Raw genomic sequence first — 21,856 nt, 5'->3', positions numbered from 1 at the left:
AGGCAGGCGGGCCGTTGGTGGGAGAGACCAGCGTGGGTCTGGGGAAGAGACGCGCACTACTTCTCCACGTGGGTGAGGGAGAATTTGAGGCCCAAACTCTGAGCGGGCTCTGTCTCGAGTCTGCTTCAAAATGTCAGACTTTATTTTTTTTGCTGCAAAACAGCAAATTTTTCCATCTTTCTTTCAGTTTTATGTCATGTGTCTTCACCGTCACGTTGCAGAATAACATGGAGCATAAATTTAAGTTTGCAGCCCTTTGGTGAGTGAGGAATAGAGGATAGTGCTCATAAGCTTCTGTCAGCAGAAGAAAGCAGCAGGGGATGAGGAGTGTAATCTCTCAGTTAGGCTAAAATCTAGTGTTTAGGACAAAGGTAATACGATTGATACAGAATAGCTTTCTACTTGAAAGGTAAATGTAATCTAAGGTATCTGGCGCTCATTTTATGTAGTTACTGGAGTGGGGGTGTTATTTGGGTGTTAGCTTTATGCAGTGTGGGTTTTTTTCTGGTTAGAGCACTTGTCCAGAAAGTGAGGGATCTGGACCACATCCCCCACAGCCTGTGGAAGTGCTGCTTGTGAGGTGACAGGCAGGTTCGAGGTGCTCAGCACCACTGCTACTCAATTTTTTTACTGCTCAGCAGCATTTGTGAATCCAAGTGTAATTTGGTGACAAAGGCATTCAAGTTTGCTTTGGTGTCCATTGTAGGCTATCAGTGACCACGAATGTGGGCTGTGTGGTTATTGAAAATGTGCCCTGTCTCACTGGTGAAAGGACTCTCTTTTCAAGAGTTTGTCACTGGACTCCACTGCTCCTGAAAGTTGAGGATTCTGTTTAAAAGTTGGCATAATAGTGTTGAGTTAGAGAAAGGGTGTATTTTGTTCCACCAGTACCCTGGGTGCAAGTTTCTCAGTTATGTTGTAGTTGCAGATACCCGATGTAGTTGCATCGTACCAGGTACCTGATGTTCTTATATTTACAATACCTGATTAGTCCAGAGAAAACTTCAGTTTTGCCAAGTATTACGACTGGCTAGCAAGTGCAATTAGGAGATGAGAATTTGGCAAGCTCTGAAATTTCTTAGGGTAAAGGAGAAGGAACTGGAAAACATAAAAACTGTTAAACTCAATTATGCGTATTGGGGGCGGGTTGGCTCTTTTAGATGTGCAATGTGAAGGGAATGACTCCAGGTTTGGGCAGTTCACTTACAGGCTTTTGTGTTGTCTTTCCTCCTCTTCCTCCTCTCAATGTCCTGATTTTCACAGTTCTTAGGCAAACAAAGACCAGTACACCTCTACTGGATTCTGATGATACAGATATAAAACTAGGACAAAGAATAAATGTTTGGTGGGAATTGATGTATTAATGTTTATAGTTGGCCTTATTTCGTATTCCTAGTGGAGTTCATGCAGCTTCATGTTACCCTTAATCTCCTCCAGTGACAGGCTCTTGTCTGCCTCTGTCTCCCTTAGTTCAGATCTAGAAATCACATGGCCTTGGGACGAGTTGTTTTCACTACTGTGATGGAAAAGGAAGGTGCTACCTTGCCAGGAAAAAAAAAATAAAATTGTTTTTAACAAGCTGAACTTACTCATATGGAAGCACAGGGTTGCCAGTTATGATGCAGGTGAAGTTGAAGTCTGCTGTGATGGGTGATGCAGGGAATAGAAATGTCCTTTTGAGTAGTGTCCTGCAGTCAGACCGCATATGTAGTTCCTATCAATTGTCCAAGGCTGATCTAAAACTGCTCAGCGACTGGGTGGGTTGTTTCGCACACCCCTTTTTTCAGTTCTGCCCATCCTTACCTTTGCTCTGGTGGCTGACAGTTGGAGGGCCAGTTGGATTAGTTAGCTGATCAGACAGCAAGCTCATTTTATTGTTGGTTTTGTGGGGGTTTTTTTTTGTTTGGTTGTGGGTTTTTGTTTGGTTTTTTTTTTTTTTTTTTTTTAAACTTAGCTTGTAGTTGAAGCAAGTATCTGTAGGGAAGAGCAGGAGGGAGAGGTGGGACTTCCTCTTCTAGTGGCAGTGCTGACTTATTTCAGAACTGTGCCGTGCCTGATGCTGCTGAGAGTGTAGAGCAATCTCAGAGTGGTTAGGTTCTTGATATGGCTAAGCATAATGTTTTTACGCAAACAACCCCTTCCTTCAGTGCTTCAGAAGTATTCATTTCATCGACGTCAAAGATGTTTTCTAGGGAAAGTGACCACTTTATCTTTAGACATTTTATTAAGAGCAGCTGCCGGTATTCTGAAGAAACCACTAGATCACAGTTCATGCCTCTCCCTCTTGGATTAGTCCTCATGTGACTTACGTTCTGTTTCTTGGGAGGAATACTGTTATCTTAGTAATAGATTTAAATACGTGAATCTAAATAACACCAAGTCCTAGGAGATCTTCTGTTCTTACGGAGAAGAAGAAAAAGTGAAAAGGTCACGTGCTGAAAAATTAGTTGAATTTATACAGCAGTTAATGATATCTTTATTACATTCTATATAATTTGAATGTTTTCAGGATGATGCCGTTAGTATTGAAAGTGGTACTAACACTGAACGCCCTGATACACCAACAAACACTCCTAATGCACCAGGAAGAAAAAGCTGGGGGAAAGGGAAATGGAAGTCAAAGAAGTGCAAATATTCCTTCAAATGTGTAAATAGCCTAAAGGTAGGTATGCGTAACCTTCAGCGTGGGAATGCTGGGTACCGCTTGCTGGCAGTAATGTTAATGTTGACTGTGAGACAGTGTCAAGATAGATTTTTATTTTTTTTTAAAGATCTGTATGCAATTATGTTCCGTGCTCATTTGAAGAAAGTACCTTTCTTATTTGGCATAGCAGAAGTTTTGAAGAAATACAATACTGAAACAGGAAACAGTAGATAGTGCTGCAATTAACCCAATTTTTGTACAGGTTTGCAAAGTTATGTGTGATATGTTTTAATTATGTATTTCGTTGAAGCTGTAGTTGCTTGAGATAAAGATAAGAAACTGGATAAACAAATTCAGATAAAACAGAACCTGTGACAACTTGCTGCAAAGCACAGAACCTCTACAGATTTTTCTACCTGTTGAAATGCATTAAAAAAAAAAACCCACAAAAACCCCAAAAAAACAAAACCCAAAAAACCCCAAAACAACCCAAGAATCTTGGAGTAGCTTTGTCCTCACATTACCAGATCAGATATTTTCCATTCTCTGGCAATTGTCATAAATGCTATATAGTGCAATTTGGTTAATTTACCATGAGTGTTGTGATTATGTGTTCGCACCTGACCTAGGTCCTATTTATCTTCCCACATAATACCTGATGGTCTTAAGGGATGTGGATTCATGGTCTTTACTCCCTGTTCTCGTGTTTAGGGTATTATTGTTTTCTTCTGCACTGGTGACAGACTATGGTGGACTGAATAAATTTTCTCTTTGATTCTTTTACACTGTCAGGATGTTGTTTTTTCGTTCCCCAGCCTTGTGTGGGATATTTATGTGGCAAAAGCTGTAAATATGCCATCTTATTTCATTTTTATAAGATTCCTAAATAAGGATAAGATTGCATCTGGAACAAGATGGGACTTTTGTTAAACTTTAGCTAACAAGAAGCTGTGTGCAACTTCATAGTGGATATTTTCTGCAGACTTGCTATAAGAGGTTTTTGTCATTTCCCCCCCACTTAACTCTTAAGCTGTGCTGATGTAGCGGTTTCTGAACTTTGGCTTCAGTCTGCCTCAGTGAAGTGCTGGGGTAGCTGAGCAGGAGGGGATGAGAGGTCTGGAGTGTGGAAACCTCCTAAATGAGCTTTGCCACTGGAGAAATTGTGATATGAAATTATACTGACAAAAGTATCTGGGAAACAAGTTGATCTTAATGTGTTTTTTGAAATATAAAAATTATTTCCAGTCCTTTCAGAGCGTAGGAGGAAGAGAATTTCTTTCATTTTCACCTAGGCAGGCAGCTGTTCCTGTGATTCGCACGAATCGCCCCCGCAGATAGTGCTTTTTGTGGCTTCAAGTCATACTTCAAACACAGGTGCCGGCCTTTCAGCACCCAAACATTTAACAAGTTCTGAGTTTTGCTAAGCATATTTATTTTCTGTTTGCAGACCAAATATTCCAAAGAGGTTAGTACTTTTCAAGGTCTTCTGGGAAAACAGAACATACCCTCACCCCAACTTCAACCTAGGGCCCACTATAGGGTGACCCAAAAGACCACCCTATGAAGTTAAGCAATCCATGACTTCTGTGGATTTGGATTGTGGCCTGGGAACAGATTCCTGTGTAAGTGGAATCAAGCTGTGAGGGAGTAAATGTAGCGTTTCAGCTAAGTGGGGTGTTTTTATTATCTTTTTTTTTTTTTCCGTTTCTCTTTGAACTGAAATTAATGTTAATAATAATAAACATACATGTTAATACAAAGACTAGGTAGCAGCCAAATTTGGTAACTCCTTTTTACTTCGTGTTTGAGGAAGCCTCTCTTTTTTTTCCTGTTCTTCCATACTAATTTTACAGATACTGTAGAGATATACAACATTCAACTGCTAAGAGTTTATGGGTTCAGAAAGATACTTGTGACTGTTTGGCTATCACATCATATATCCCACGGTTTATTTGTCTTTGAACTATGCTCTAAGGTTTGTATACTGAAATTAATGAGGAGTCAACATGATTTAAAGACATGGAAATCAATTTCAGTATTCTTTACGGATGTATAAATTATGTGTTTTTCCACCTTCCTACCCTTGCTTTTCCCTCTTATCTTGCTTTTTACTTTTTTTTTCCTGGGGGAAACAAAGAAATATGGCCATTACCATCTGCTTTGAATGTTAAATGGTTATGATTCAACCTGAAAAACTCAGTGCTTGCTAAATATGCTTTTTAAATACTGCTGTGGAAGTTATTTTGGGTGAAGTTTAAGCATCAGGAAAACAAAAATACAACTTGGAAAATGACAGGAAATAAAAAAACTGCCTTTTTTATTTTGCGTTTTGCATTACTAAGTGAGTTTGAGGTGTACTGAAAAATCTTTGCTTTCTGTGGGCTGAATGGAAATGTAGTTTATAAATGAGCATATACAGCTAATGGTTGCACATCCTCGCATACATCCATATATGTTTGCTTATAGATCATTCAGCAAAGAACCGTGTGTATTCTGCTTTGATGTGCTCCCTTTAAAACAATGCTATTGTTTGCCCTACCCTTTACCCTTGCTTAAGGTGTGGCTCTGGTTAGCAGTCTCATGTTGTCTCTGAGCTTCTACTTACTGTCCCTTGAGCTGGGAATCAGTAACCAACCACATGCAACATTCTAGCTTGTTGATGTGTAAAGGAGAGGTAACAAAAACCAGTGCTAATAATGGCTTGCTTCCACTTCTGGGAACTGGAAATGCATGTGGTCAGTTGGTTCCTCTCTGGCAGTGTGGGTGACAGCATATTCAAATGTGTTCATGTAGTTGCAGGTGGTTATTTTTTGTGTTGGTGTAGTATTTACTTCACTGCCTTCAGTCTGAAAACAGGTCTAGTCTTATTTTCTGACTGAACCTGAGTTGGCATGGAGTGAGTAAGGGCAGAACTAACCATTGATTATTTATTTATTTGCTTTTGTAACAATTGTAGGTCTATTTTCTCCTCTGCCTTCTTTCCCTGGTGCATGAAGAACCCAAGTACTTTGGGTTTTGTGCCCTTTATTCATACGAAGGTCAAGATGGCATTTCACAATTCTACTTTGGGACCGGCATCTCTGTCACTCTTCTGTCTGTACAAACCAGTGGTCAGATTTGCGTGACATACTTGACTACTCAGGATAACCGTACTGTGCAACACCTAAAGGTGTTTTAAAAACCTGCTTCATTGTCTAGCACTTGGGACAAAAATTAGAGTGGACAAGTATTATCAAAATAGCTATGTGCTGTCTCTGACCAGTGAGGATGATGGTAGTTTAAATGAGGTGAGCATAACTTCTTCAGGTACCCTAGTGACTTCCTGCAAGAGCCTCTACCTGAGTCCTTCATCCATTAAACACCAGAAAAATTGTGATATGTATGGTCAGGCTCTTGGAGGTTGTAGCACTTGATGTGAGGAATGTAATGCGGATGATGTAAGTAGTCTGAAGACATTTGTCTCACAGACTAATTTTTCCAGGGAAATAGGTTGTCTTTGGAAAAGCTTACTAAATACTTCAGGTGTGTATTCAAATATAGAAATACAGAAACAGCATAGCCCTCTGTTGTATCTCTTTACTTATTATGTATCGCCCTAATCTGGGTCCTACCTAGAATATCACAAAATTATCATGACTTATGCTGGCGAAATATCCTATCTTGAGGGGGTAAAACATCTTCCTCTTCACTTTCCACATTTCACTAAATTTATCAGAAACAGTGCACCTGACAGAGAACAAGGCTATTTCAGAAAAACAAGCGCAAAACCTGCTAATATATCTCTGTAATAAAGCAGTAAGAATCCATGCATTTGAGCTGTGTCATCTCCATGCAATATGTCAAAAGCCCTCACTGTTCACCAGCATGAACTCTTTCACACAGAAATACAAACCCAACTAATTACTAGTAGAAAACTTTTTAAAGTATTCTGTATTTGACCTCTCAGCCATTCTCTTCAAGAAAGACAAATACACTCAAAAAATAAGCTTAGAAAGTAAAAGTCATCATTTTATTGGACACTTAAAAATCATGGCCTTGCATATGCAATTTTATAGCATATAGTTTTCCTCAGTCTTCATCTCTAATTAAACTGTAATGCTTTACAGATGCTGAATACCTGCTTTTTCCTTCTGTCCTGGGGTCACTAATAACCTTGCTACTTTTCCCTTTGCTGATATCCCATATCCTTCGTCACATAAGTCACTAGTCTGTTCTTTCATGTTATGACGGGCAATACTTTGAGTTAAGCTTTGAACAGTTCTTTTTAATCTGTATTCGTATTTGAAAGTTGTTACCTCTCTTTAAGAATTGCAAGAGGGCCTTAATCTCAGAAAGATTTTTCTCCCTTCTCTTTCTAGCTCTTCTAGCTGTTTCTGTTCATAACAGATACTGCCTTTCTCAGTAAATAATGCAATTTTAAATTCTTCCAGACTTCTGTACTTTTCTTTTTCTGAGTAGTGTTGGGCTCCCTGCCCACACCCCCTCCTCAAATTTATTCTTTGGTTTTTGGATAGGCCAGAGCTGCCAGGGCTAATATTTCTCGTGTTGTCTCTGAAGCACTGCCATTTGAAGGCTGCTTAACAGCCGTCATGAGACACTTCCTTCCTGCCTGCACTGTCCCAGACAGTCCCCTGTGGGGAGGCACTTTAATGAACATTATTCTTACTGAAAACATCCTGTCAGGACAGGCCAAAATACTGTTATCAATTATTAACAAGCACCACCATATTCATCACAATTCATAAACATATCTGCTGCTTTTTTTTTTTTCCTCTATTAAACTGATGTAAGCTGTATAAAAATAATATTTGGCATTTCTCTGGGAACTTTGTGAAGGCAATCTGAAAACTCTTTGTAGGCATGAACTTTGCAGTAGCATTGTGACATGCTGGAGAGAGTTCGTTGTGTCTGTGATAGAGTTGCAAGACCTAACTGTACTGTAATAGTTAAATGTGGCCATTCTCCAGCCTTGTACCAGTATAATTCTCCTCTGTCCTAATAATTCTCCTCTGTGAATTGTTAATCCTTGTGTGGAAGTAATTATAACCATATAAAATGCATATAGATGTGGCCTTAGATGCAAAGGTTGCCTTGTTCAAAATTGCAAAACAAAGTAGTAGAGCTGCAAAAATAACTGAGGAGTTCTGCCAGCTTCTGGCTATAACTGTGAGACAACAGTTCTTCCCCTTCACTTTTTAAAAGCTTGGTGGGGGAAGAAAGGGGGTGTGTGTCGGAATATTCCTTTGACCTTGAAGACAGCCAAGTTAAAATGTGATGTTACAAAACTGTTCATTTTAACTGTTCACTATCTGAAATTATACTGGATGTGAACCCAGTGGTTTGAGGAGGAAAACATATCAATTTAACTGTTTACCACCACAGCTGAATTTCACAAACATAATATGCCTGTGGGTTTTATTTTTTCTGTCCCTAATCTTACTTTACATCTACAGGAGGACCATGGTCAGCCTTTGTTTGGAGTCCAGTTTAACTGGCACAGTAAAGAAGGTGATCCTCTCGTTTTTGCCACTGTAGGCAGCAACAGAGTGAGTAATCTGTTTTTAACCATAAGCCCTTCCGTGTGGTTCTGCTTGCATTCTTTTTTTCAGCCAATCCCTTTACCTGTGTTTAGTATGGACACAGCATATTTCATACAGAAAGCTTTATTTCTGAGGTATGTAGCATCTGTTATCTGGGAGAGTTGCATCCTCTGGATTGTTTTATGAAGTCGTGTGTTAGCTGTTTGGGAATTAGCCTATACAGTAAAGAAAAAAAATCCTTCAGTAATATAAACTTGGGATAAGGAAGAAAGGTGTATAAATGTGTCTTGTCACTAAAATTACTCTTCACAGATGTTATTGTTTCCAAAAGGTCATAGGCTCTAAAAGGGGATGAGCGGTGTCTGCGATGATGCCAGACAGCTCAGTAGCTAAATTAATGACCTGGGTGGAATGAATTTATAGGCTTTTTCTGAACAAGGATCCATGTCATTTGAGTCTTGAAAATAACTCCTGAAGTGCATTCTATGCAAGTGTTGTGAATAAACAAGAAGACTTTCATTTCCAGGTTTATTCCACCTGGCAGTCACTAAAAGTGCTAAACTAAGATTAAACAAGGTATCTATGGCTCACTAAAAGACCAAGTCATGTTAGACATGGCTGCAGTAAACAATTCCAAAGAGAGTTTAATCTTACTAAGACAATTCAAATAATAGATTTTAATATCTGGGAAGGACGGCTGACAAGTCCTGGAGTGGTGCTTTACTGAAACTGCTGGGAGCATTCTTCTATTGAACCATTTCCACCTGTTGGAAACAAACAGATGATGGATGAGATCTAAACCGGAAAGGCACACTACTTCTCCCCATCAGGCACTCGATACACAGGTGCATGTGATTTCCTTTTGAAATATCACAAGTAAGCAGCAATCTCTCCTACTTCCCCCCTCCCCCCCCGTCCAGGTTACTTTATATGAATGTCATTCCCAAGGAGAAATCCGGCTGTTGCAGTCCTACGTGGATGCTGATGTATCCTTTTAAGTTAAAAAGCCACTTGTTTGCTTCCTCTTTATCAAGAATGAAGAGGCTTTGTAGGAAAAAGCATACAAAGATTGTCTGTGATTTAATACTTTGCTTATGTGGCACATTCCTTATGTTAGGTCCAAGTCTTACCTCTTTCCCACATCCTAGAGTCCCTCCTATTGAAAAAATATTAAAAATGCAGACTCATGGACCATGCTGTATTAAAATATTTGAAAACTGAATCTCCATCAGTTTATTCTTCCCAACACTAATATTTGTATAATGTTTCACATTCATTGCTTTACAGTGGTCTCGGTTTCCCTGTGAATCAGAACTGGGTTTAAAGCCTAAGAACTATGTTTCATGCTCTGAAGTGGCAATAACTTGCATTGATCATTTGCAGTACACAAGTCAATAACTTGTGAACTCAGTCTTGATTCATTATTCACAATCTTCAGATGTTTTGGAGAAAGAGGTTGAAAAGTGATACCAAGAGAGAGAAGGTGTTCCTTATATGTTATGGAACAGAAGTGAGGAAACTGGCATCTATAGAAAAGGCGATGTTTCTTGTATTTGCAGATGTATAACTGAATATGTATATTTTTCTTACTGGGTCCGGCAGAGACTCCTGGGCACTTGCATAAAATAGCAACAAGTTTACTTAAAAAAAAAAAAAAAAAAAAATCACATTGTTTGAAAAAAATAATCTCCTGTTTCTTCTGTGTTCCTTAACATAAGATGTTGTAGGCAGATGAAAATTTCTATACCTGTGCGTGGACATATGATAGCAATACAAGCCATCCTCTTCTGGCTGTGGCAGGGTCCAGGGGTATTATTAGGATAATTAATCCTATTACAATGCAGTGCATAAAGGTGAGTGCTCAGAAATTTGAGACACAGCTTACATTTCAGTAAGGCATGAAACTTATGTCTTCTAAATACATGTAAACATGAGGGAAAATGATAACTTGGTCTTTGAATTCTATCCCAGCACTACGTGGGCCATGGAAATGCAATCAATGAACTGAAATTCCATCCAAGAGATCCAAATCTCCTTTTATCTGTAAGCAAAGGTGAGGAAAAAAACCCTCTTTTGTTTTTATATAAATCAGGATACTTTGGATTGGATTTTGGTCTTAAAAATGGCCAAAACCTCCATGAATTTTTAATGAGTGGCACTGAAGAAGTTTACCTTGAATGTCAAGAGCAAATCTTGCTCTTGTATGGCTATATATCTTGTACGTATTAAATCCATGGCCTACAATAAACATAACTCCACCTGTGGTGCAAAGGGATTGTGAACAGTGCTGCTTTTAGGGAAGAAGAAACATGAGCATTGGGGTTGCTCTGTACTTTCTAACAGTCGAGTTAAATTTTTTTTTCCAGTTGTTGAATCGTGTTGCCATCTAGTGGGGATGTCTCAGTGTGGCAGACAGCATTCACCACCGTGTTCATAGGGAAAACTTGGATTCTCTATCGCTCAGGAGCAACTGTGACTTTAATTGGGCTTTGTGTAAAAAGCGTATTAGCGAAGGGAGAAGCGAGTTTTTGGTATGGTGTCTTACGGGCTTGTCCAGGACATCTAAACATTCACAGCTTCCTCATCTTGACTGTTTTCTTAACGTAAGGGAATACTTGATCTGCCGCAAGAGCGAGCCTTCAGGAATGCTGGAGTTGGAAACGTTTACATAAGGGGACTTTTGACTTTAATGTACTTGGTATTACTGATGACACTACACGAGAAATAGTGATTCACAAGAATTCTGATTCTTGCAACTGTGAAGTTTGTGCTGTGGGTCTGTAATGTTGAATTTCTTGAGTTCCGTATATTTTTTTAGGTTTTCTTTTTAATAACGTTTTGACATCAGCCGCAGTACTACAAGTTTTCACGTGCAGTCTTGGGACCAGGTACTATCTCCAAGAAGGCATGAGGCAGGAGAATACTGGGGTCTCAGGAGTGCTTGACTGAGAGATGAGTAGAAAAAGAGGAAAATATTTGGGACCATGTGGCCTTCCAGTTGGTGTTGCGGTGATTCAGTGCCGTGTCCTTATGGAATCCAAAAGGGAAATACACTAGAGGTTGCCATTTCCAAATGGGAAGTACAGTAGAAGTTCTTCATTAGAAATTGTTAAAACTTTCTTTAAACAAGTGGATTAGTCTGACTTTGGAATACATATTGTTTATAGAAACAGTTTCTCCCATCCCTGCTGTCTGTGGTTTATAAAGGATAATATAAAGGTTAAAAAAAAAAAAAAAAAGGGAAAATCAAAACTTCTCTGAATGCTGATGTAAGAATGGCTGAAAGGAATTCTAGCGTTTTTTAATGCATAAAATTGTTTATGAGATAAGACTGAATAAAAGCATATTTGTCCAAGATCAGACTCTTCTTTGCTTTTCGGATGATCTGAAGACCCAGGTGTATTTTTGCTGGCAGCTCTCCCTAGGGGAGGGGGGTGGGCACACTTTCTCAATGACAGAATTCTCTAACAGCAGTTTAGTTGTAATGGCAATTTTAGTTAATGCAGTTCCATTGTGTCTAACAAGTCAAGAAGAATTAAGTGCCTTTTTGATGTTTACATGAACACCTGTTATTGAAAGTGGTTAAGCTGAAATATATTATTCATATGTACATATAAAAAGCAGCATGTAATTTTATTTGTTCTTTATAGATCATGCATTGAGACTGTGGAACATCCAGACAGACACGCTGGTTGCAATATTTGGAGGAGTAGAAGGGCACAGGGATGAGGTGTTAAGTGCAGTAAGTGGAAGACTGTGGGGCAGTGATTTAGATTTATGAAGGGTAGTAAGCCTACACTATGCAACTTTTTATCCTCTTGTGCACTGTTTTGATATTATACCTACTTAAAAAAACCTTAAGTGCATATATACTGTTTTAAGGGGATAGACAAGTTTAAATCTAAGGTGGTTTGATTGATCTGGCCACCTCTCAATACAGAGGACAGGTGTTCACTTTCTGTATGTTTCAGTAGCTAGTTTTCTCACAGTGCAGCCTAGAAGTAAATGAAATAGAGCTCAGTGGGGCTAGAAAGAGTAAAAAGTTTTCATGATGGTCCCACTTTTGAAGTTCTTGAGGTCTTACCAAGCCAAAGCAGCAAGAGCAAATAAAGCTTGAGAGACATGGTAGTGAAGGAACGAAGTTATTTCAGGTGAGTTATGCTGCTTTTCAGTGGCTGTGAACAGACACTGGTACCCAGCAAATATCAACCAGAATAGTTTTGACACTTAATACGCTGCTCTTGAGAACTGTTTCCATTCCTGTTGTGTGACCTGAAAGGTGAGGGGTGCATCTATATGAAACCTGACACTGTATTATTCTCTTGTGGTTCTAAATAGTCATCACCCATGTTGTATCCCTGGAATTCTGCCAAAGTTGCTCCGTAAAATGAAACCTAGGGAATTTACTGAGGGGGGAGAACTAGCTGTAGATTCATTGTCTGTCAGTGCTGTTGAATATGCCTCTCTTTCTTGAGAGCGAGTAAATGTAATTATTAAGATACTGTGCCTCTTTGCAGTGAGCAGGATTACATTGTTAGTATTTTTCTATTTGAAATATGCAGTTTTATTACATTCTCTACACAGAAAATGCTGTTTTGATGCAAATGATGGAATAAAATATGAGTTGGTGCAATGCAGCTTAGGCTAGGGGTGCTCAAAATTATTTTATATACATAGGATTATGATCTTCTTGGTGAAAAAATCATGTCTTGTGGGATGGATCACTCTCTCAAACTCTGGAGAATTAATTCCAAGAGAATGATTAATGCCATCAAAGAGTCTTATGAGTACAACCCGAATAAAACCAACAGGTACGTAGTCGTCTTCTTCTTGGCTGTCTGCAAAACATGAATAATCTCATCAATGGCCCAGGCTAATACCTATCCAAATTGGGAGTTTTGGGGGATAATGAGTGACCTGGGGATTGTGCTGGATACTGAATCTCTCCAGAGTATGTGTCTTGCTGATGTTTGCTTCAGTAGAATTTTATTGAATTCAGATTCAAAGTCTTGAGACTTTTATTTTAAAAACCTTAATTATTTCTTATCTGCTTGAATAGAAAATGTCTGGAATTTAGTATCTTTTTCATTCTTAATTAAAGCTCGTATATGTAATTGTGTTTCAAGATGTCAATGTCTTTTCTTCTCACCTCAAAATTTCTAGGAGGGAATCAAATCTGTGTAATTAAATGTAGCAAAGAGTTTTATATTGAATAGTTATTGCTAATTATTGTATCTCTTATTTGAGTTTGAGGTGGGGACAAAACTGTTTACATAGTAATAACCTTAATTTTCATCTTTCTCTGATCTGACCTCAGACATGAGTAAATTGTCAAGTAAACAGCAGTTAGATACGCAATAGATAAATCCTTCTTTATGAAGTTCCTCAGCTTCTTAATCTTAACTTTCAGTTAAACCATTGAGAGAATTGAAGAGTCTAAAATACGCTGAACATGTTCAGCAATGAGACTAGCTGTGAAAATACTCTTGTTTTTTTTGGTAACGTTACCAAATATTAAATGACTTTTTTTAGTGTGGTTTTTTAAAAAAAGATTATTTATTTTATAGTGTGCGTTTCTATTTAACAATTTAGATGTTGCAGAAGCAGCATCAGGAAAACTGAGCTTTAATTCTTGAGGTATTTGGCAACAGGAGCTGTCTTTGGCATCTGAAGGAGTTGTTCTGCTCAGCACTGTCTCTGCACAGTCTTGTACATGGGAAACTAGTTTTTCATTAGGAATGAGGATGAAAACAGGAATTGTTCCCATTATTATTAAAAAAACCCATACAAAATCTACTTTGTTATAAACCTCTTAAAACAAAGGAGACAGGCTTGTACTTTTAACATTGACATATGTTAAAATTGGCAATTAAAAATTAGACTTGTGCTTCTGTGTTTCTTTGAACCTCACTTGGCGATTTTCTCCATAGGCCTTTTATTTCCCAGAAAATTCACTTTCCTGACTTTTCCACGAGAGACATACATAGAAACTACGTTGACTGTGTACGATGGTTGGGAGATCTAATCCTTTCCAAGGTAATGTTGCAGCTTTTTCAGCTACATTGCTCTTCCTTGTTCTGAGGATCTTGAACAATAGATGTTTTCCTAGCATTTGAGTCTTAGGTTAAATTACTATGCTGTGTCAAATGATTTTATGGAGTGTATTCTGAATTTTGTCAGCTGTCAGGGTGTGTGGATAAGCAGCTTGTACTTAAAAAGTAAAATTATTACTACAGCTGTAGCTCTGCTAAAAGTACAGGGATACTAGCTAAGCTGAATCTGCATAGAACATTCAGAAAGAGAACATATAGATACTGATGAGGGATCCTGCTGTTAAAGGGAGAAATGAGGGTTTCAAAATGGAGAAACTTTGATTAATGTGTTGTGTCCACTAGTACCATTGCCTTGCAGATACTGAACTAGGCGGTCCAACTGCCTCGTTGCCAGAAATTGGTGCATGCATGGCCCTGTTGGTTGAAGGGATTGGGTAAAGAATCCTCAAATCAAGGTTAATTTAAACTGCGCATGAAAGTGTGTTTGAGCACATCTGGTTGACCCTCTGAGGTGGGTGAGGGAGGGCTCCTGCTATCTGTTATCCCACTGTCTGTCCTGTTACCTGGCAAAGCTGTGAGGGCAGCAGGCTTGCAGCAATGGACAGTGAGGTTGGTGATGTGGCTGTGATCTAAGGACAGAGGTGAGATTTTCAGTTGTACGTATTTTTAATGTCACTGGGGAAGCTGTGAGGTTAAATGTTTGGTTATAATTATAGTTAGACTGAATGTGCAGTATAAATTATAAAGATAGGTGATTTTTTTTATTGTTTCACCCCAGTCTTGTGAAAATGCCATTGTGTGCTGGAAACCTGGCAAAATGGAAGATGATATAGATAAAATCAAGCCCAGTGAGTCAAATGTGACCATACTTGGGAGATTTGATTACAGCCAGTGTGATATATGGTACATGAGGTTTTCGATGGATTTCTGGCAAAAGGTATGTGTCAGCTTTGACTTTGCTCTATTTGAAGGTGCGTAGCTTTTCATCGATTTCGTGTTTATGGGCGTGGGAAAAGTCTTGGTTCCTGTGATGTTTGAGAAGCAGAATGGTTTGCTCCAAGGGGCTTTAGTTGAAACTGGAAGAGCTCCAGATTTTTCATTCTGGGTTCCGCCTGGTAGAAAAAGTTCCACCAAACAAATACTTATTTTCCACCGAAGGTATGTTTACTGCTATCTTCCTCCCCCATCTGCAGAGATGGATAATAAAGTGGAACAAAGGAGGCAAATTTTATAGCCTTTCTGACCCTCCAATAAATTCATTAAGTCATTCATGGTCAAACATTCACACACAATTTATGAACTATAGATCCTTTATAAAATTCTGACTTCATTCTTTGAGGCAGTATTTTAAAACTATATGTTCTGCTTTCTTTTAAAGATGCTTGCTCTGGGCAATCAGGTTGGCAAACTTTATGTTTGGGATTTAGAAATAGAGGATCCTCATAAAGCCAAGTGAGTACTTACGGGGGTTTTTTTATTTTATTTTTGTTAAGACGGGGAGTTGGGGTACTTTCCTTTTCCTTTACTGATAACTATGAAGTTCTTTAACAGTACTAGTCACTTGCCATTTTAACTACTAGGTAAATAAACATTCTGAGCCCCTGAAGGTTAACATTTATTATTTTTTACCGATTTATTATTTATATTACAATAGTGCCAAGAGGCCCCAATCAGATTGTGCTGGGTACCATATGTAGATACAGTAAAAGACAATTTGTTTCTCAAAGAGCTTACAAACTAATTAGGTGGAAAATGTACAAAGCAATTAAGATGTGCTAGGTGGGTGTAGCACATGACAAAGGAGAAATAGGTGAAAGGCCTAGAGTAATGAGAGTGTAAAGGTTAGCTATGAACACAATGTGGAGAAAACAGGAGAAACCAGTATGGCTTTCCAGCTCCTCACCTGTGTGGCCTGGCAATTTTACAGCATGTCTTTTGCATCTCCCCCACCCATACAAATGCAATAGAAAAAAAAAAAAACCACGGAAAAAAAACCCACCAAAAAACCACCAAAAACCACCCCAAAACCCAAACCCAAACAAAACATTATGTCTATAAAATGTATATACACTAGGTATATAAACATATGCTTTATGTTTGTATGTACACTACATAATAAAATACATACGTATTTTTAATATATATAATTATATAAATGTGTGTGTATAGATGTATGTGTGTGTATAGATGTATACACACACACATATAAACGTATGAAGTTCCTGAAAATGCTGCAGTCTTTAATCACCCAATTATGACACCTTATTCCTAACCACTGAGAAAAAGCATTGATTATGAAGTCCTAAATAATGTGATTCAATAAGCTTTCAGTCAGTGTTTCAAGGAAAATTGGGTGGATGAGCAATGGGGGTGGGGGGGAACAGGGAATTACTGCTTTCCCAAGTCCACATTTGGAATACAAAAGGGCATAACACTGTCGCCCTTCAATTCCTCCTAGGTCACATAAGTAAGAGGTTGGTGAAACAGCGCTCCGTAATGTAGTAGCAAGTGCAGATTTAACGTTGCAGCTGAATAATTTTCTTTTATTTATAGGTGTACGACTCTTACTCATCCTAAATGTGTTGCTGCCATTCGACAAACCAGTTTTAGCAGGGATAGTAGTATCCTTATAGCTGTGTGTGATGATGCCAGTATCTGGCGCTGGGACAGACTACGATAAATTACTTTTTCTTAATTCAAAGTAGAAAATATATTTTCAAATTATAATATAGTCTGTTAACTCGCTAGTACGGTAGCTGCATTTAGTGTAGACTTTCTCAAAGGTTCGGCAGGCTGGAGCTGAACTTAGTGATGTTTACATTCTGTGTATTGTTCTGCTTGAAATTGCTGCTTTTAATAAAAAGAAGTATTTTTGTAAAGTTTTCTGAATTGTCCATTTTAATTATTTCCCACAATGAGTTTTCACTTATGGCCTATGAAATTGCTTTGAATACAGCTATCACATAAATATGTGCTGACTTGCTAGAAATTGGTATGTGTATGCTTGGAGCTGTATTTGTGCCTTTTTGACTGAAAACCTAACAAAGCTATTGAATATTATCCAGGGACCACGCAAAGGAAATACCACACTTAGGAATATAGTGTAAATAAATGTTAAATCACTGCAAAAAATATTTTGAACTCATTCCTTAAGTTAGTTGCACATTGATTAAGTTTTAATAATCTCAAATTGGGATGTGCTTTTCACCATTTCTGTTACTGATTAGGGGGAAAAAACCCTTTTTTTTGGTGAATCACATTGCTCTACTGTTTGGCTTCTGGCTGTTTGATTTAAGAGAATTGCAGTAACTAAAGTTAGTTAATGGAAATATATTTTAATTGCCTCTATTGTCAGTATCCCCAAATAGCCTTATCAAAGTTTTACTTGCCCTAGGAATAATGGATTCTAAAATCAATGCTATTTCATATAGGTTTAAAATATGTACAATTAATAAAAATGCAAGGGGAAAAATGGGTAAGATGGCAGATGTCATTGACAGGGATAATGTGTGTTCCAAACACTTGTGTCTATCTTGTCAGGGTATAGTTGCAATGGTGTTTGTGTTCTGGAAGGGGTCCAAGACGTTGCACAACAGCGGTGTGTACCTGAAGGAGGAAGGAGGTCAATAACATTTACTGAAGCTGAACCATTTACATACTTGGGTTTTTTTTTTTCCTTCCATGCTCCTCTTATCCTTCACCGTAGGACTTGAAAAGAAAGTATTAGGATATTGTGTAAATACAAGTACGCTATCATTGGCAACAGAATAGTGCTTTTTTTGATCAGTAGATTAAGTTAAGTAGTCCTGGCTGCTACTGACTTCCCAAGTGCATGTCTGACTTTTATCTTTCAGGATATTGCTTCTTCCTGTTTGTTACAGTTTGGCAAGCTTGTAAATGCTCTGTTTAGGTAAACTACCTGTTCAGTTTGAAGTAATGTGACTAAGCCAGTTTTGATTTGTGTCCTTGGGAGCCTGCAGAAAATGAAGTCCAGAACTGGCAAGTAGTTTACAAGTCTCAATCTGTAACATATGATTATTTTTCCCATTTTTTTTTTTCTTTTTTAAATCCTTGTCCTTCCTACTGGGGAGGTGCGGTAGTACTGTTGTAGCACACCTCTGTCCAAAACTCGTGTTCAGCTGAGCTGGATTTGGGACCTTCTTTTTCTTGCAGAAATCAAGGGGCCAGCACTCTCATTCTGGGGAGGGGTGACTGGTCCTGGGGACATGGTCAGGGAGCCAAGTGTAGAACCACAGAGTTGGGCAGAACCAGGTACAAGCCCGAGTGCTGGAGGGGGGAGACTGAAACGCCTGCAGAGTTGAACACAAAGTAGCTGAAGAGGGAGATGAGAGAGTCTGGAGCTTGGAGGCAGTTTTTAACCTTTAGTTCGACTGTATCTACAGAACTGCTGGCACAGTATGAACCAGCATTTATGCAACAGCGATGGCCCGTATACCTCATAGTTCATTCTGTGGAAAGCACGTGGGGTTGGCAGAGTCTGAAATACAGTGGGTGTGAGGATGCGGTTGGGAGAGCACTCCGAAAAGGCACTGGGGAGTGCTGGGGCTTCCTACAGCCTTCAAGGAAAGAGCTTTGATCAGATGAGCTAGATGAGAGCACTTGGCCTGGAGGCTGGCACCCTTCAGCCTTTGCAAATGCTTTACGGTAGCGTGCCCTTAGAGTGGGTCTTCTCTGTTGTCCCGTGTCCAGGGTTGAGAGTGAAATGGGATACAAAAGCAGTAGGGATTTTTCAGCCGTGGTTGGTTTTTTGGTGTGTAAGTAAGCGATACTTTCTGACAAACGAGCTGTTCTGTTTGAGAGGAAGGAAAGGAAGGGTGGTGCTTGACTAGAGAGAGGGCTAACACAATTAGGGTAAGCTTTAACTTCAGTATTAACTTACGAATGTGCTGAAGACTGTTCTCTTAAAGTGCAGACAGATGTTCCAGAAGGTTTGCTCTGAGAAGCCTGGATGGAGCTGAAATCAGATTCAAGATGTTAATGAAGGGAAGAACTAGAGAATGTGAACTTGCAGAAGTAGGGCTGGAGCAAGCCACAGGGAAGAAAAAAATTCTCCTTTACAACAGTCAGTCCCATCTGCTTTTAGGATTAATAATATCTAGAATATAGACCATAAGGGGAAAAAACTCCTTGTCAACATTCAGACCCATAAAGCTCAAGCGAACATAAAAGTTCTGTATTTCATTGGGGTGTTTTCTTCCTCAAGTTGCCTGGTTCTAGACTAAAAAAAGGGGAAAAACTCCAATTATTTCTACTGTGCATCTTCAGGAAGATACAGAGCTAGCAGTGTTATAATCATTGCAAAAGAATTTAAAGAAAAGTTCCGTATCCTCCAGAACCTTTTAACTTTTTAATACATACTTTCCTGTAACATACCTTGAGAGCTCCAGTGCCTAAGTTCTTCAGCAAAGAGGTGTGGTTTGAGCCTAGTAGTGGGGAAAGATACAGAGCTAGCAGTGTTATAATCATTGCAAAAGAATTTAAAGAAAAGTTCCGTATCCTCCAGAACCTTTTAACTTTTTAATACATACTTTCCTGTAACATACCTTGAGAGCTCCAGTGCCCAAGTTCTTCAGCAAAAGAGGTGTGGTTTGAGCCTAATAGTGGGGAAATCTACCCAAAATGTCCTGAAAGACATTAACGTGTGTTCTTCCCTGTTGTCTGCAAGCCACCTGTAGCTCTGTTCTTTGACAAATTCTGAAATGGACTCCTCCTGTTTCCCATCTCGGTGAAAGGCAGATGAGGTAAAGTCAGGCCTGCCTGGCTCCAATCTCCTGACTGACAGTTGCAGTACAGCCAGGAAACGGTTTCAGGAGGCTGCAGGCGTTGCAGACGCCTCTTCTGCATGAACTCTGTGTGTGAAGGGTACAATAAAATTGGAACGTCGCTGTTTCCGTCAGCTTTTGCACACTGAGTATCTCTCTGAAGAGATTCATCTTTCGTCCCTTCGTTAAAAAAAGAAGCTGGAGAGGTACCTGGAGGGCCTTTTCTTGCTCCACCAACTTCCAGAGATTGTGAAAGATTTCCTAAGTTTTAGGCAGACTTTGCCCAGCGTAAGCAAGACAGTCTGTAGCACAGGTGGAAGTAGAAAATAGGTTCCTGCTGGTTAGTTAAGTCAGTGGTTTGGTTAGAAGGGTGTCTCTCTTCCTCAGAGACTAACGGTCCTCTTTGCTGGGGTTTTAGTCCATCTGCTGGTGACTGAATAAAAAAATGTTCCCACAATGTAAATTTAAATCAGGTTTGTGAAGCTTCTAATTTTAAGCCCCAGAATTTCATGCAAGTGTGGACTGAATTTGCCCTTCCTAGTGTATGTTAGGAGTGCATGTTTTCTTTGGTGTGTTTCATGCTTGTGTTTCACCGCTGATGACATTGGGGAGCTCTGGTTCCGTGGCTGAAAATCAAGGAATGTAGCTCCTCTACACGTGCTGCAGGGAAGTCTTCAGGGTCACCTGGGAATGTTCAGCTGTCAGCATGATCCCGGTGCCAGAAAAATATTGTGTTCATTTCATGATTGTAACTTTTTTTAAAAAACAAACCAACCTAGAAAAAAAACCCTCTGCATAATTAGAATTTTGACTACTTGTCATGAATTTTGCAGCCGTTTCAGCCTAAACCAGTAGCAATATATGCACTTGTTACTTCCTGGAGTTTAAAAGTGGTGATGAGGTGAGGGCAGACCCAGAAACAGATAGGGCCCTTGTGAAAAGAATTCCCACTCTAACACTTCATGTTGACTTGGAAAGAAAAATGATTGGGAAAATCTCCCAAAATTGAGTGAATTAAATCTATCCCTGTCGTGGTTACAAGTCTGGCATGGCAGGGCATGTTCAACCTCAAACCCTTCATTTGTTTTAAGGAATTTTCCATTCAAGGGACCTGAATTCCTGGTAGCAAGAAACTGGGAACAACACAAGGGAAAAAATACACTTAAACAGAGGAGGACTGTTACAAAATAATGTATTGTTATTATTACAGGCATCACATCTCCAGAAGAACCTGGGGGAAGGATTTTTTTTTTGTGTGTGTGTGAAAATCAATATTGATGTAAAAGGCAGGATAGATTGATGTATGCATTGTATTTTTCTGTTTCTCCTCAGGCTTATTCCTGAAATACTTCTATATAATCCTGTTCTCCCATTGTAAACCAGTGTGTTGAGGTAAAAAGTATGTTTGATATGTTGAAGAAGTGTTTGGCTGTTCAATCATGAAGACATAGTACAAAGTCTAATCCCTTCCCAGGGATCTCCCATCTGAAAGACAGGGAGAAAAGATGCTAAGACACTATTCATCCTGAAACAGGAAAAAGCAGTAAGAGGTTTAGTCCATTCCTCAACAAGGAAATGCTTCTCTGTCCTAGCAAGCAGACGAAGAAATCTTTATTATCCCCTTTTATCACAAAGAAATCATAAAGACTGTTTTGATCTCTCTCAGGACAAAACCATATGGAACGAAAGCTGCGTAAGGTAGAAAATAACAGCGACTGCTGAAGCCCGTGGGGCTCAGCAGATCAGTGGGCAGAGTGGGACAGGCTGGTGCAGAACAGCCAGAGCTGGCTCTTCTCCCAGCATCACAGCCCCTCAGCACCCTGTACCTGCCACAAC

The 21,856-nt window shown here is 39.2% G+C and overlaps 1 protein-coding gene across 1 annotated transcript; it reads left to right on the top strand.

Moving 5' to 3' along the window:
• Positions 1-2,509: 2,509 nt before the first annotated feature.
• EED (embryonic ectoderm development) lies at positions 2,510-17,119 on the top strand (the record flags this gene model as incomplete). The annotated part of the gene is made up of 11 exons (XM_009695638.1): positions 2,510-2,662; positions 8,098-8,190; positions 9,105-9,170; positions 9,912-10,037; positions 10,156-10,237; positions 11,835-11,926; positions 12,862-12,995; positions 14,115-14,220; positions 15,016-15,174; positions 15,616-15,689; positions 16,791-17,119. Coding segments are annotated over 11 exons (1,212 nt in total), but the record flags the coding sequence as incomplete, so codon positions are not given.
• Positions 17,120-21,856: the final 4,737 nt, after the last annotated feature.

This window comes from Cariama cristata, unplaced genomic scaffold (genome assembly GCF_000690535.1).
Source record: "Cariama cristata isolate BGI_N322 unplaced genomic scaffold, ASM69053v1 scaffold12342, whole genome shotgun sequence".
In the NCBI taxonomy this organism is placed as follows: Eukaryota; Metazoa; Chordata; class Aves; order Cariamiformes; family Cariamidae; genus Cariama; species Cariama cristata.
This window is presented reverse-complemented; position numbering and strand designations above follow the sequence as displayed.